Genomic DNA, 15,031 nt, shown 5'->3' with positions numbered 1-15,031 from the left:
AGAAATGACTTTATATTTTATTTATATTTTTCAGTAGCACCCACTTAAAAACCTGCAAATAGAAATAATTCTTACCGGTTCAGAGATGTTCTGCTGATAGTTAGGGATATTTTTCCCTAAATTTCCTCTTAGTTGTCTCCAGAACTGTGTCTCTTATTGTATGAATCTGCAGTAAAATTCAAAAGTAAATGATTAGTTTTAGCAAGCATAAGTAAATATTGCTTGAGAGATTTCTTTAGATTGCAGAGGTCCTTATTTCAGAATTAAATTGATAAATTTATTAACAATAATTTATTAAGAGTTAGAATAGATTGAGTAAAGATTCTACTATTTAAAAAGTTGCACATGGATGATATGATTAACTACAATGAAGTCTAACAGATGCCTGTAAGAATATTAAAATAAAGCACAGCTATTTACCCTTGACTTATTGTTTCATTTAAAGGCTTGTTTCTTCTGTACTTTTTTCCTGTATTCTTCTGCAATTTGAAAAACATTCATTTCTGTTGGTAAGGAGTGAGCAAATTCTAGCTGCTAGAACTTATACAGGTAATTTCAGCTTTGGAGATTCCCGAGTTTGTGAGGCTGGGTCACTGCTCTCGAAGGGCCCTTTGGAAAGCTTAGCCCACAGCCAGGGAGCTGCGGGATGTTGAATGGTGTACTGGCAAAGGTTGGTCTTTTTTACAGAGATGTGACCAAGTTGTTCAGGTGAGGTGCACAAGGAGATAAAGGCAGGATACTGGAAGGAAGACCTGAGTGAGACTGAACTCAGCCCTGCTACATGCGGAGGAATGAAACGAGCATGATCTGTGTTTTTAGATGATGATCCAAGGATGTAACAGAAAAGAAAGGGAAGGGATTATTTGGATGCAGCAAGGCATATTTTTGTTATTTGCTGGTAGCAACTCCTTTAATATACACACACAGTTGTTTCAGACTGAATTATATTTTATATTTGTCTGCTGTTTCTGGAAGTTATTGCCAAGAGTGAAAAACCGCATAATATATTGCTAGTATTAAACCAACTATTACTGATGGATAATGACAGAGTAGAGGGAGAAGGCACCAGTTAGTCTGGGTTAGCTCATGTGTTCTGGATAACTCTTTCTTGAACTCTTAGATTTCTAAAGTTCTACTAGGCTATGTTGCTTTTTGGATGTGTATAATTGTCTCTGTGTCAATGTCAGGTAATCTCAAGTACTCCCATGAGAATCTTCCTCGTGTTTTTTCAGTTAATGTGCCATTTGGTCACTTTTCTATTGGCTATTTTAATATGATAACAAACACCACAAAGGTTCCAATAATGCCCCGTAACAAAAGAAGCATGTTTGAGTTTTTAAAACTGCAGATGCCCTGCATTGTCACTTATATTTTACTTGTCTTTGTGTTTTAATGTTACAGGCACCAAATTTTGGATCTGTAGTGGCTTTCTTACTTAAGTTCCAAATTCTTGATAGTGAAGCATGGAATTCAGTGTCTGAAGTCAAAAAGGGCTAACCTTTTGAGAAACTTTAATTACTGGACAGTTACCAACTCAGACATAGGAGGGAGATTAAACCAGAATCCTGTTTTACTAACTGTTGGTTAAAACCAAAAAAATATTCTGTAAAATGCAGTGTAAATATTCACCTTATGAAATCATCTAGTGATCCAAGATATGGGAAAGTATGTTGATCCATCAGTTTGTCTCCTTGGCTTTTCAGGGAGATTTATCATGAAGCATTTAATTAAATTGTTTTCATGTAATAATGATGTTAAAAATGTGTTATTTAAGGGATTTTTTTTTTCTTCACAGTATATTGGCTTGGTTTTGACCAGTATAACAAGATGTACATAAGGAAATTCTCTGCTTCTGCTTCAAAAGAAGGGAAAAAAATTTTTTTCCTGATTTTCAATATAGCACAATAAGATGCTTTCTGGTCCTTTCTTGTCTTTAGTCAGAGAAGGAGGTAGTAAGAAAATACCAGATGTGAATTTGGTGCACCTGTCAAGACCCCAGTGACTTGTCCAATATGTTAAATCCTCAAGGAAATGAGGGTGGGCTCTCAGGGATTTCTTGCTAGAATTCAGCCCTCCAAACCCTCCATGCTGAGAGAAAGGAAGCTTTTTACATAGCTTTTACATATAACTGAAAGTCATTCTACATAGCTTTCACAAATACTGAAGTCAGTTACTAAGATAGTGTAACACTTTTTGACACATTGTCATAGTACTTTTTTTAGGAACCAAATAGAGCTTTACTATTTTGAATCACTCCCTGAGTAACGATTTGCAGCAAGTTTAATTTTGGGACTTTCTGTTGCTTTTCTGGCTACTGTAGAGTGGTCTGTTCCATGTCTCATCCATGCCCAAAATGTGGTGGGTTTCTTTTCTGTTCAGTTCATAATTTCTGCCAGTTCTGTGACTGTCCCTTTTTGATCTCAATGTATTCTGGCCTTTCTCCTTCATCTTTATGCATCCAGCTAAAATACCTCTCCATCAAATGTATAGAGGAATTTGGCACTTGTCTTGGTATTCTGAAAGAAACTAAAACCAGGCTGTTGTGACTGTCCCCTTCAAGGGCTCTTCCATGGTGCACAAGGAACATCAAGGAATATGATGCCTTACTGCTTAGAGAGCTCTGTTTGAAAATCTGTGGATTTTTTAGTGAAAAGAGTAGGACTTCAGGATTTATTTGGTGGTTTTTTTTAAAATCCAAGGAACTGAGATTTTTGTTGAATTCGTGTTTCAACCTTTGTGTTACTGAGCTGTTTAAGGCTGGTAATTGAGATAAGGCCTGGCATGGATGGGTTAAAGGTATCAATTTTGTGAGTAGTTACATGTGAATGTAGTAATACTCAAAATCACAACGTACTGCTCTCTCTTGCATACTTGAAATTATGCCTACATATGCATTAATAAAAAAACAGAAAAATTGAAGTATATAGGGTGCATGAAAGTCCTGGTTCCAAAGGTAGGCAGTATTTTGAAAGAGGAATGCTGTAGTTTAGGATAGTTAGACATGCCTTCCCTTGAATGAATGGGATAAAATGCCTAAGTCACTCCAGTGCTGTCCCCTGTCTCCACATTTATTGCCTGTGGATGTGCTCTTTGAGCCGTTGTTGTATAAACTCTCTTGACCAGCATTTTCTTACCAAAGTTTTACAATCACTTTAAGAAAACTATCTGCACTGCACCAGTGGCAGTTTGTTAGGAGTTGTTTGTGCTCTGCTCTGACTTGCTGCCCTTCTTTCAGAGGGTACAGTTTGATGCTTCTGAGCCTGTTTCTGCTCTGCTAGAAGGGGATACCTGTTTTGGTAAGGTGCCCTTCTGACTGAGAGGTGAAAGACCAGATAGAGCCTTCTTTTTAATGATCTCAAGAGAACTTGAATACAAACTGCATGAAGGCCTGCAGTCTCTGAAGGAGATTTACTGGGATTTGATTCTGCCTCTGAGTCATTTCAGCCTGGTTTTTGACCCATTAATACACCCTTGTCACACTCTTGCTGTTGCCTTTTGTTATAGTCATTACATTTTTCTGGTGTCTCTGAAGCCATTGTCTGTTTTGTTCTTTGATTTTGTTTTCCTTTACTAGGCATGGGTTTTTAAGTTGGCAAGAAGGTATCAAATTCAGTTCCCACCAGCAGAAAACTGTGCATTTGCATGGGGCATATAACAGACATGCAAACTCCACTGCATGTTCCTTTTGGGAAACTGCAGCTTCCTGGGGGAGGACTCTCACTATTAGTAGGTGTGCAGGCTGAGTGGGCTGTGAGTGTTCCTCCTCCTTGCCTTTCTACAGCCTGTACTGACAAAGTCCATGTGCATGTTACTTCCAAGGAGTGAGTTAATTTTTGAGACCCTTTTTAGATGTGGACATGGAAGGAGGCAGTGGCACAAAGGAAGATATAGGAAAGGCCTCTAAGGACCCAGATGTGTCCTCAAAACTGTGGAAAGCTCTTGTCAGCCTTTAGTATGTGTTAAAGGCACACACAGGCTCACCCCACGTGACAGATACCTTATATGTTTGAAAGAGTTTCTTGGCTTTCTGCCGAGTGTGTGTGGGCCATTTGGAGCAGACAGCTTTCTCAGAGGGGACAAAGGTCAGTTTAAAATTTTTAGGTGTACTATGTAATGCAAGCTATTGGCAGATTTGAAAGATACTCTTGAAGACTTTGTCAAGGAAGAGACCTTTTTTCCAAGAGAAAGTTTTGGGTGCAGAGTGGAAAGAGGAATATTTGCTAGATATGTATGAAATGTATTTGTTTTGAAAGCCACCATTATGTCAGGTGTAAACTGTGAGCCTGGTTTATACTCCTCAGGGCAGGGGAAGATGGAATCTGTTGTTTATCCCAGTGCAGGTTTTCCCCAGGGTGTTCACATACGCTGTAGAATATTCATTAATCTGTTGGCATTGTATCTCTAAATCTCTTCTTTGGTTTCAGGTCTTAAATTAAAAAAGACAAGCCAGACACCCCCACTCCTCCTAAAATGAAACAAAATTGTTAAACTGTCCTTAACACCTTTGCTGAATGAAGCACAAACAGATCTCTCTTACCAACCTCCTGTTTTCTGGCAAACCCTGTTTATCGATGTAGGCATTCTTCTGAGAGATTTTTCGCTGTTGCCCACATACTCTTTAGCTGACCTTCAAAAAAACTGATGAGAAAGGGAATAGTTTTAAGGCAGATTACTGCCTATTTGAGATATGGGGTTATTAGTGTTTTTCTACGTATGACATTGAACAACTATCAGGGACAAAACAGCCTTTTGCTTCTCTCAAGTCAATGTTGACTTTAGAGCAAGAAACCAGAAAAGGGACATGTCATTTACATAAGTTGAGCAAACAGTCAAACCATCTTGATTCAATTTTAAGGAGAGATTTAGGCCTACTGTCATGGCACGATGGAGATACTTTCCAAACTGGTGTCAGAAGATAAGTGCATTTTCCTTGCTTTTTTGCATTCTTTATTATTTTGATACATTGTCTTAACATTGTAGGTATACAGTTGGTCCTATTTTGTATGTTATTTTTAATATTTAGAAAAGGATGCCATTATTAATGATTAAGAACAAAATGATCAGATGTTTTTATCTAAATGTGTCACTTCAGTTATCAGTAGCTCACGTGCAGCCATTGTAGTGGGTCAAAGACAGAGGAGATTTCAATTTCTAGAGCTTTGCTTTAAGACAGAAAGTAGACCTGCAATCCTGTGGTTTAAAGTCATGAAGCTAAGAAATCAATTTGACAGTTCACAGGATTGATATTAAGATAAAATGAGAGGAAAGTGAGGGAAAAGGGAGTGTTCTATGGGAAGGAAAGAGAAAAAGAAAATAGGCAGCCCATTTGGGAAAAATTAGAAGCAGATGAAGCCACAAGAACCTGTACAAAACCAAAGCAGTGGGTATGCCATTTTCTGTGGATGATCTTCTGAGAATTGCTACTGTGAAATGGCTTTGGGGGACTTAATAACACAGCTGCTGCTACTACTACCTGCTGCTACTCCTTGCATATTTTGGGTGATAATTTTCTTTATTTCAAGAAACTGAGGATAATTTAATTCTGCTTTTAATCTGCAGTAGTTTTTATTTGCTTAAAGTGAATGGAAGTGATCTGCCCTTCCTTCAAATGATGATTTCGTTTTCAAGATGTTTAAGGTGAAATAACCATATACAATATTCTAAATTATAGCCACATTTACTGAAGTGACTGCTATCAATTCAGAATGAGTAATAATTTAAAAAAGAAATTCTGAAATTTTCAGGTTTTCTCTTGCCCCAGTGTTTCCCCTTGTCCTTCCTATATTTAGTGGAGTAGCCAAGATACCTGGCTGAGACATGAATCCTAACAGTACACTTTGTACTCATTGTACAATTGATTCACAACTATACGCTATGAAAGATGTTTAAAAACATCTAGACTAACATGGAAATTACGTAACTGTGGTGAAAACTTCAGAAGAAAGCTTGGGGTTTTTTTTTCCTTCTTTGCTTTGTTTAGGTACGTGTTTGGGCTGGCTTTTTATCCATGCCCTTTTGCAAATCCTTCATATTTGTACTCTAAGTAACTGGTTCATCAGGAACTTTGAATGAAGTATACAATCTCACGGTGGGAAGATATCTTTTTTTGGGTTTTCTTTTTCTAGTTTCCATGTTCTTTTAGGGTGTGGTTCAAACTGAAATGAAGTTTAGGTTGGTCTTTCCTTTTTTGACCTGCCAAAGTGTTTGTTCTGCTAGCGTTGCTCTGCTCCCTGTAAATCAGACATTCTTCTCGGGCTGCGTCAGGTTACTAATGACATGATTAATGCAGGAAGGGTAGAGAAGGATGACGTAGTGGCTCATGCAAAGTTTACCTGAGAATTATCTGTAACTCTCTACTGTTTAGTGTCTGTGTGAGTCATGGCCTGAAGCCCTGCCATTCCCTGTTCTTCAGCTGGGCAAGATCACACTTACCTCATTCTATGTATGCATTTCTCCCTTTCCTGCCAAATCTGATTAGAAGCACTTTTGTTTTAAAGTCCGTGTTTATGAAACATTAAATACACTTTTTGCAGATAGCTGACCATAAGGCTAAATGAAAAGTGCCATTAGATATCTGTGATCCAGACAGCTTTAGAAACTTTCTCTCTTCTTACATTAATTCTGATTCTTATCAACTAAAGTCTTTTTCACATTCATGGGTTTAGCAGTGATAGTGTTATGACATTAGTAAGCTTTGCAACAGGACCATGAGTCAGTTGCTGTCTGTCAGTAAAGTCTCCTGTTTCTTCTTGTGTATTTGTACAGATCAAAGCTTACAAAATGCAAACAGCCAATTTGTGATGCTGTCTCCAGCTTTTGAAACTTCCTTGGGCTGCAGGTACAATGATTCCCATCAAATCTGATTCACCTATTGATGCCTTAATTAAATACTTGGGAAATTGAACTTAGTGATCAAGAAATCTTGAGCATGTTCTCTGATATACTTTTTAGTCTTGGTCATTCTCTTTATTGAGGGCTGGCTGATTGGGCCTTTTGCTCTCCTAGTTGTGTATGTGTGTCCTTTAGCTGTCAGAGCCTCTTGAGTCTCTCTTAGGAGACTAGAATGAAGTCAGTGTAGAATTTGCAAGTAATGCTGATTATTTTTTCAAGATTCTTTTGTTTTCTCTGTAGAATGGTCACAAAGTCTTTGGCATTCTTCAGGTTTCCTCAGCTGAAACTCTCGTCTTTGTATGAGCTGCTCAGTCTGAATTATCTTGTGCAAAAAGTGCTTAATGTTTAACTGTACAAGAGCATGCTGAAAGCAAGCTATAGTTTTCCAGCCAGCTCACATCTCACAACCTGCCAAAGCCTATATCAGGAACATGATGTGTGGGAAAAAGTTCTAAAATGATAGACAGAAAAATGTCTTGTGGGAAAGCTAAAATGCCATGAGACTCATTCTGTTAATAAAGAATGTTTTTACAAGCACAGCATCATCCCTTTTACTTTTTGACATTTTGAAAAACGAAAGCTTGAGAGCGTAACATTTGTGTAGAATGTAAACAACCTTGATACTTAGATAAGTGACATTTCTTGGAAATAACATTGCCTTAAGAGAAAAGAATGGTCAAAGTGAATAATTAGCCAGAAAAAAAAAACACCCTTAGTTCTGTAAGGCTCAGCTACTTCTAATAAAGACCATACTGATGCCTGAGATAAAATTTTATATGCAGTTTTTGACTGCATTTTGGAAACATATCTTAAAGAAAACAAACTTATCCTATGATCTTTAAATCTGAAAAGATGCACTAGATGAGTAAATTCTTAATGGAAACATATCATTAAAAAACTCAAGAGTTCTCAACATGGAACACATGCTAATGGAGTTAATGATTATAATTACACAGATGCCTGAATGGGGATGGCAAAAGTTCATGTTCAGCTTAATGTTGTCTGTATTTCATTTTACTGCTTTTAAAGGAACTGTTTATATAAAAGAGTAACATAGATTTTATTCGGTGAGTCAGTGTTTAGGCAAAAAATAAGCATATTGTTTGACACGTGCCTTTATGTAAGCTGTGTTTCTAGAATCTGTCTTTCAGTTTGAGCGGTGAAATGGTATTTCTGGCTTTTGTTTTCTTCTGGCTAAATAGCCAGTGCCTTGGCTGTAGAAATGATTTTTTGCTTTTTGTCTAAAGCCCGCTTCTTTTGCACTTTCAGCTAGAAAATAAGCAAAGCTTAAAAGTTTTTTTCTCAAAATTGAAAGACACTGAATGAAGTAGAAGTGAAAAAAGAAACTGCTCCGTAAAACTTGTACCTTCACTTCTCCTACAGTTTTATGAAGCAGGACATGGCCCACCCTCAAGTTCATCAAGTTGTAGTTGCCTCTTGCTGCACATGGTGACAAACAGCCCTGTGGGGAGAGAGCGAGCTCCGTCTGACTCCTTGGCTTAGTTGAACTCAAAAATTCAGAGGAAACTCTGATTGAGGAAGGGCCTGAAAGGCAGGAAACAGATTTTGGCAGCAGTGTCCTGGCTCAGGTGGCCAGATAACAAGTGTACCAAGCCAAAAGAACTAAGTGGCTTAAATGGCCAGAACTATAGTTCGTAGTCTTATTTATTGGGCTACTTAAATCTAGATTAACTAAGGAGTAGTTTGACTTTTGCACATGCTTTTCTTTGGTTGGCATTTATGGTGTGTTCTTGAGCTTCAGACAGCTTGTCTGATAATACTACAGGTCACCATGTGTTTCTGTGTGCAGATAGGTAGCTTTCTCAAATGCTTTGTAGGGTCATCTTAGTACTTCAGTAGTGTTTATCTTGTATTTCACCAAAGATATAGGGGGATGCAAAAGGCCAACATTAGATTCTTACCTATTCAGAAAAAGCCCTATGAAATCTCCAGAACAGTGAAGGTTTAGTATTTCACTTTTGCTGTGTAAGCCTTTCTTCCTCTGACCTTTGCTGGTACATTAGTTATACCAGGGCCATAGGAAGCCTGCAGCAAACTATTTCAGTTTGGTGTTGGCATCTTATCTTCCAGGGAGAGTGCACAGAAATGCTTTTTCAAATCTGCTTTCAGAGTTTGCATGTTGCTGTAATCCATTCATCAGTTGAGCAGTCAGTCTCTCATTACAAGTTACCAGAAGGATATGGGGAATCTAAGTGTTAAAAAAAACCAAAACCAAAAACCTCAAAAAACCCCAAACAATAAGAAAAAAAAAAGCCAAAAAACCCCAGACAAACAAATTAAAAAACCCAAAACCAAACCAGATCTCAAACCTCCGAACAGAACAAGTGGAAGTGAAGAAAATTATGATCTCAGGGTAGGCATGATGCTCAGAGTTTTTGCTGGGAAGGTATCACGTGTCAAAGAGAGATGGTTCATGCTCCTGATGCAGTGGAACAGCTGTGCAAAGGTCTGTGCCTGGAGCCTTTCTTTTGGCTCCCTCTGGCTTTTGAGGAGGGCCCAGACAACGCCTTTGTGATGAGATTTCTTGTGTTTCTTTTGAGACTTTACCTCTTCTAGGTCTTTCTCAGAGGCTAAGCCTTCGTTCCTGGTTCACTGGTGGCTAAAACAGCCCCTTGCAGTAAACCAGCCCCTTGCAGGGTTGTTGCTCTTTGACATCCCTTGCTCACTGCTCAGCTACCCTGGAGCCCTTGGTGTGAGCTCAGGTAGGTAAATAGCTACAGGGCAATTCAGAGGGTTTCTGAATGCCCTGTTGCTCTCTGGTTTAACAGCATGTGAAAAGTGAGCAACTTAACCAACAGAGATCTTCCTTCATTCTTGGTCGAAGTGTTCTCCTGGGAATTGGTGGGTTTGTTTGTCTTGTCTTTAGATAGGCCTGACTTTCCCTCATCTCCCATAATTGCTGCTGCCACCATTTTTCCATTTGAGAAGGTGTTTCCAGAGATAACCTCTTCAACTTCCTGAGTGCAACTCTGTGGCATTCTTAATTTGTACATGTTATTTTCTGCCATTTGTCTAGCTTTGGAAATTTCCATTTCCCAAATCCCTTTAGGAGAGATAGGAAAAAACTCACTTTGTGAGGGTGATGAGGCACTGGTATGGTGTCTCAGATCACCATAACAAATATTTTCCATTTCTGAATTTACTAAAATCTTCTTGCAGGTAAATATTGGAATTTGCTGACGGGGAATCTATTTTAGCATTGTATAAAGGTTTTTCTTTTGTATTGATTCTCCTAAATGTGTTTAAAAGATAACAAGAAGTCACAAAAGTTAACACTGCATGATATTCAGAAACTGATTCAGACATCAGGAAAGTTCATGTTAAGTGCCACTTCATAAAAATGGAACTACTGCATCTGGTACTTCTGTTATTGGCCTATTATTCTAGGGAAGAAGAACTTTTACCTGCTGTTCTGAAAGTCATTCCTGGTGGTGGGGATGGACCAACTGAGGAACAGATTTTGATGTAATAAGTTTCAACAAATTTCATTCAAATGACTTCCGAGATAGGAGAGAGAGATCTTGGTATGAGCTTTTGGACTTACTTTAGTTTTTTCAAATCCCCACAGGACACAAATTCATGGGATGCCAAACCACATTGGTTCCACTGTTTGTAAAGCTGCTTGCTCTTTTTTGTGGTATTTTTTTTTAAATCCAGTTATGGCTGCCTTTGCTAAACTTGTGTTGTGTTGCTAGCTTTACTGTGTATGTTCCAGTTGCTAAAATACAAGAAGCCACAAAGGGCATCAGTATAATAAACAAGAACAAATAAGGACAGTCTGAAATGCTGTTCTTGCAGATAGCTGTCTTAACATCTGAAATAAAAATGTTTCTGTTTTTTAGTATTTATTTTAGTTACAACTTTCTTACACCACTGTGAACTTCTTTTCTCCCAGTGGAGTAAATACAGGAGGACTACTGCTCACTTGCAACTGTTTAAGAATTGCAAATGGTAAAAGTAAAAAATACTTCAGATTTGAGAATGAGTTTTTATGTGAAAAGTATTTTGAATTCTAAACATTAGACCTGCTTTCAATTTTGTATGCATGTTTGTCATGCAAAATTTTGGAATTGTCATCTTATGATGAAAGAAATTCAAGCTTTTTCATCTTTTCTCATTTCTGATTCCCATTTAATATAATGAAATAATCACCATGATGCTTGTGCTTACTCTAACAGTAGTTATTTATAAATAACAATGATGAAAGCTATGATTATGAAAGCAGTTTAGCCTGATAAATATCCTTCAAACTACTCCCGATTACATTTAAGTGACAGCAGTATGAGATTAGACTCAGTTTAAATTTGAGTCCTGTATTTAAAGGTTCCTGAATTTCTGTGGTCCAGCCTCCTCTTTGAAACCTCGAAGATGACCTATTGGAAGCGTGATCCTTGTTACAGAATTGCTCCAATTTTCTGTAGAGACCCAACACTTCTGAAGAACTTTTTATATTCCCTTGTTACCCTGCTTTAAGACAGGTTTCCCTGTGGTAAAACAGTTTCCTTTATTACTTGTTTGTTTATATTAGTAGTGGTTTCCTTCTTAAGGTTAATTATTGTTTCAAAGAAATTGCAATTTCCTGTTCTGGTGTAACTTGTTTTCTTTAGATTTGTTCCACAACTGTCATGATATCTGTAAAATATTGTTCAGGAATGCTTGTTATTTTGAAGGTGCAATGCTCCAAGGGATGATTCTTAATCATTCTTACTTTCTTCTGTCTCTTTTCTTCTAATTTTAGGTAAGAATGACTTTTGCGGTGATTTTTGGCTTTTGAAGAATGTCTCCTTTGGTAAAGTATTAATCTATCTTCCTTTAAAAAAGTGGTATTCTTTTTCTCTGTATTTAAGAGAGGAGGGGGAACCCTTGGCCAAAGTTAGTGCTGTGCCCTTTTAAATACTCTGATATGGTTGCTGGAAGAGAGTTTGAAAATTTCAAGTAGCTGTTTGGGGTTTTCTTAATAATTTTCTGTATGCAGAATGATTGTAAAAATGGACAAGCAAGTTATTAACTGTCACCTGCAGTAGTTTGGAGAAGTTTGGAATATATTTCCCTTTAATGAAGCGATATGCTGCTTTGGATTTCTTGTGGAATATCTGCATGCTCACAGGCCCTGCCCAAGAATATAATGAAGCTTATGTAGTATAAGTTCTTCTTCATCTGTCTATACCCAGGAAGAATTTAAAGCTAGATAGTAAAAAGTAGGTAAGTTGAACACACATTGTAAATTAAATGATGATTCAACTGAGTAATTAACACAAGTTGCAATACCAGTATTCCAGAGTTGTTGTTTCTTTTTTTCAAAAAAAAAAAAAAAAAAAGCCTGATATGTCTTTACTGTGTAATAATGAAGTGGGGGCTGTACTGTCCCATGTTTTTTCTCTCCACACCCGTACGAACTGTAGACTTGGAAGCTTCCCATTGAAAGGCTGCAACCTCAAGGGAAAAGATCTTTCATTTAGCAGGCCTAGAAACTACTGTCAATTATAAGAGAATTGGTATATTGTGGGGAGTAATGCAACTATAAATATGACTTCCTGTGCAGTAGACATGTTTGCCAGTTACTGGAAGCTTGAAAAAGGAGATCTTGTCTGGTTACAATTCACAATCAACCTATGGAAAGGACTTGAGAACAGCAGTCCGTTTCTTTTATCAGGGACACGCTGGTTCACAGGCCTCCAGTTCTGCTTTTTTGTTCTTTTTCCTATACGTGTACAGTTTTAATTAATCAGTGAGAGGCCAGGGCATGAGGTAATGCTGGAAATCAACAATTTGAATCCTGTGATTCTTAGTAGAGAATTAATGGAAACAGAGGTATTGCTATCTTCTTGGTCAAAGTTGTATGTCATTTGGACAGTATCTAAAGGCAGACTCTGGGCTGCTGTGTGCACAATATTCCTTTGGGGTTTGTCTGTTTTTAGAAGACCAAAACTAAAACATGAAATAGTGTAATTTATACTGGGAAATAATCCTGATCTTTAGAATTCTCTGGCATCTGTATTGTCACAACTTAGTCAGAAGGACCCTCTGTAGTCCTCTAGTCTAATTACATTTTGTGTAATGTAAGGCAAAAATCTCTCTCTTATTACTGAAACAGATTTTATGTGGGTTTCAGCCTCTAATAAAATCCCTGCAAGTTGTGTTGATTTTAATTTTTCTCAAGTCTTAAATATGCTCTTTCCTTGCCATTCTACCTGAAGGACCATTAATGATGTTCTCAAATGAACTCTGGAGAGCTGCTTTATTTCACGAGACAAAGCTTGTAGTTACCCAGAAGTGGGTGCATGGTGCTTGTCCTCATCTTTACTGCTTCCCATGTAACTGGATCCCAGGTGGCAGTGAAGAGGAGGTGGAAAGCAGTGTGACAAGGAGATTAGGATAGATAGGGACTGACACTGGTGCATGAAGAGCGAGGAAAAGGTATGAAAAAGCTGGCATCAGTCACTGCTTCAGAGAGATAAGAAAACATTAATCTAAAATGTAAAAGGTGGGATTCCTATATTTGCTCTCTGTATATTGGTCTTGACCATGTTCTTATTTTTAGAGTAACCAGATTTAGAAGAGATTCAAGCCTTTGGGTAGTGGTTCTCAGTTGATGGGAGAAACCTGAGAGGAGGAAAGAGGGAAAGCACTCGTGTTCCATCTCTTGCATGTGCTCTTGCTTATGTACTTTCACTCACTGTTGTCCTTTCCTAGCAGTCTCTTTTGTTGGTTAAAGAATTACCATATTTGAGAGTTGGAGGCTGAGCAAAGCTGTAATTACCAGTCAAGAGCACTGCATTAGTTTCACTCTGTCAGCTGCCTGCCTCCGTATGCTCTTTCCACTTCTATCCAAACTACCATGCTATGTACTCCACAAAGGACCAGAAACCTGGACATTGTGGCACTTGCTCTGGGCCACATCAGCACGCAGTGTATGTGTATGTACTGCACACACAGCACACTCCTGGGCCATATGGGTAGCCTTGCTGCAGTGCCATTTTCTGTTTTGTTTTCTGAATAGACAAGCAGCCTGGGGGCAAGGAGGAAAGAAAAATCCCCTGTGAAAAAACTAGATTTCACTTCCTTGAGATCAATTTTTGCACTGGTTTTATAGAGTCACTTTCTGTCATTCAGTTAAGAAAATAGTTAATAGTCCTACATCTTGTGTACAGATAGAAACACTACTTTCTTCCATCTGAGTTCTGTCCTTTGACTTAAGGGAGCCATGATCCTACAAACAAGCTGTCTCCTCTGAAGTTTTTCATTATCTCAAAGCTCATAATCGGGGGAAGAAATTGAAGTATGGAGTTCAGATTATTTATTTTGAAATATAAATTTAACTGCAAAAAAGGAAGAAATTAATTAAATATAGATGTAGATTACATCACTTGTTCTGCAGTACTTATAGTTTCTACAAGGATACCAGTTTACTGCCAAAACATGACTCAAAAGATCAATAGCAAACAATCTGTACAAGTTTACACAAGAGAACTGAAGTATTTCATTCTGTAAGCATTGTGCTTTAAAAGCACACATTGCAAAAATAGATACTTCTTTGGGAAGGCTCCTTTCTTAATTTTCACTGTTGCTTTCAGAAGTATGTCCAAATAGTTGCAGGGTTTCTTTTTTTATTTCTGAGAACTCTGTTGCTGCACATGAGAATGTAAGAGAATTGGAATGGCTATGGCTCTGAATGCTTGCAGTTAACAGAGGTCAGTCATAATATTTCTGTCCACAAAGACAGTCTTAAATTAAAAAAAAAATTACAAGTTTGATGCATATTTATTGTAACAAAGAATTCAAATGGAAGTCTGAAAGGTACCTTTCTTTTTAAGGATATGCTGATCATGGTGGCTGTGGTTGAGGGAGATTCATTCGTCATACCTTTATAAATACTGCTGTGTAGTGCATGTAATATTTCATGCACTTTGATTCCTTTAAAACCCTCTGGATTTTCTAATCTAAAAATCTGTGTATTAAGAAGTGAATGATGCTTTCTCTTGTGCTTGGTTACTGTTCTGTATTATAAAACTATTTGCACAACAACATAATACTTCATTAATAGACATATCTCTCATTTTTGTATAGTCCTTTTTTGTTGAGAATGTTAAATGTTTTGCTTCTCAGTCATTGCCTTTAC

General features: G+C 37.6%; 2 protein-coding genes across 2 annotated transcripts in view; one reads left to right on the top strand and one right to left on the bottom strand.

Annotated features, from left to right (window-relative positions):
* The window catches only part of CMSS1 (cms1 ribosomal small subunit homolog (yeast)), a 207,734-nt gene that overhangs the window by 84,530 nt on the left and 108,173 nt on the right, over positions 1-15,031 (top strand). The window contains exon 2 of the mRNA XM_017830826.1: positions 11,651-11,701. Coding sequence (XP_017686315.1) covers positions 11,651-11,701 — 51 coding nt within the window. The remainder of the gene's footprint in view (positions 1-11,650; positions 11,702-15,031) is intronic.
* FILIP1L (filamin A interacting protein 1 like) overlaps positions 1-15,031 on the bottom strand; it is a 187,302-nt gene that overhangs the window by 97,039 nt on the left and 75,232 nt on the right. The window contains exon 3 of the mRNA XM_017830819.1: positions 76-166. The gene's annotated coding sequence lies outside the window, so the exon portion shown is untranslated. The remainder of the gene's footprint in view (positions 1-75; positions 167-15,031) is intronic.

The sequence above is a fragment of the Lepidothrix coronata genome, unplaced genomic scaffold (assembly GCF_001604755.1).
Source record: "Lepidothrix coronata isolate B3197 unplaced genomic scaffold, Lepidothrix_coronata-1.0 Scaffold184, whole genome shotgun sequence".
NCBI lineage: Eukaryota > Metazoa > Chordata > Aves > Passeriformes > Pipridae > Lepidothrix > Lepidothrix coronata.
The sequence above is the reverse complement of the archived record's forward strand: the minus strand, read 5'-3'. Positions and strand labels throughout refer to the sequence as shown.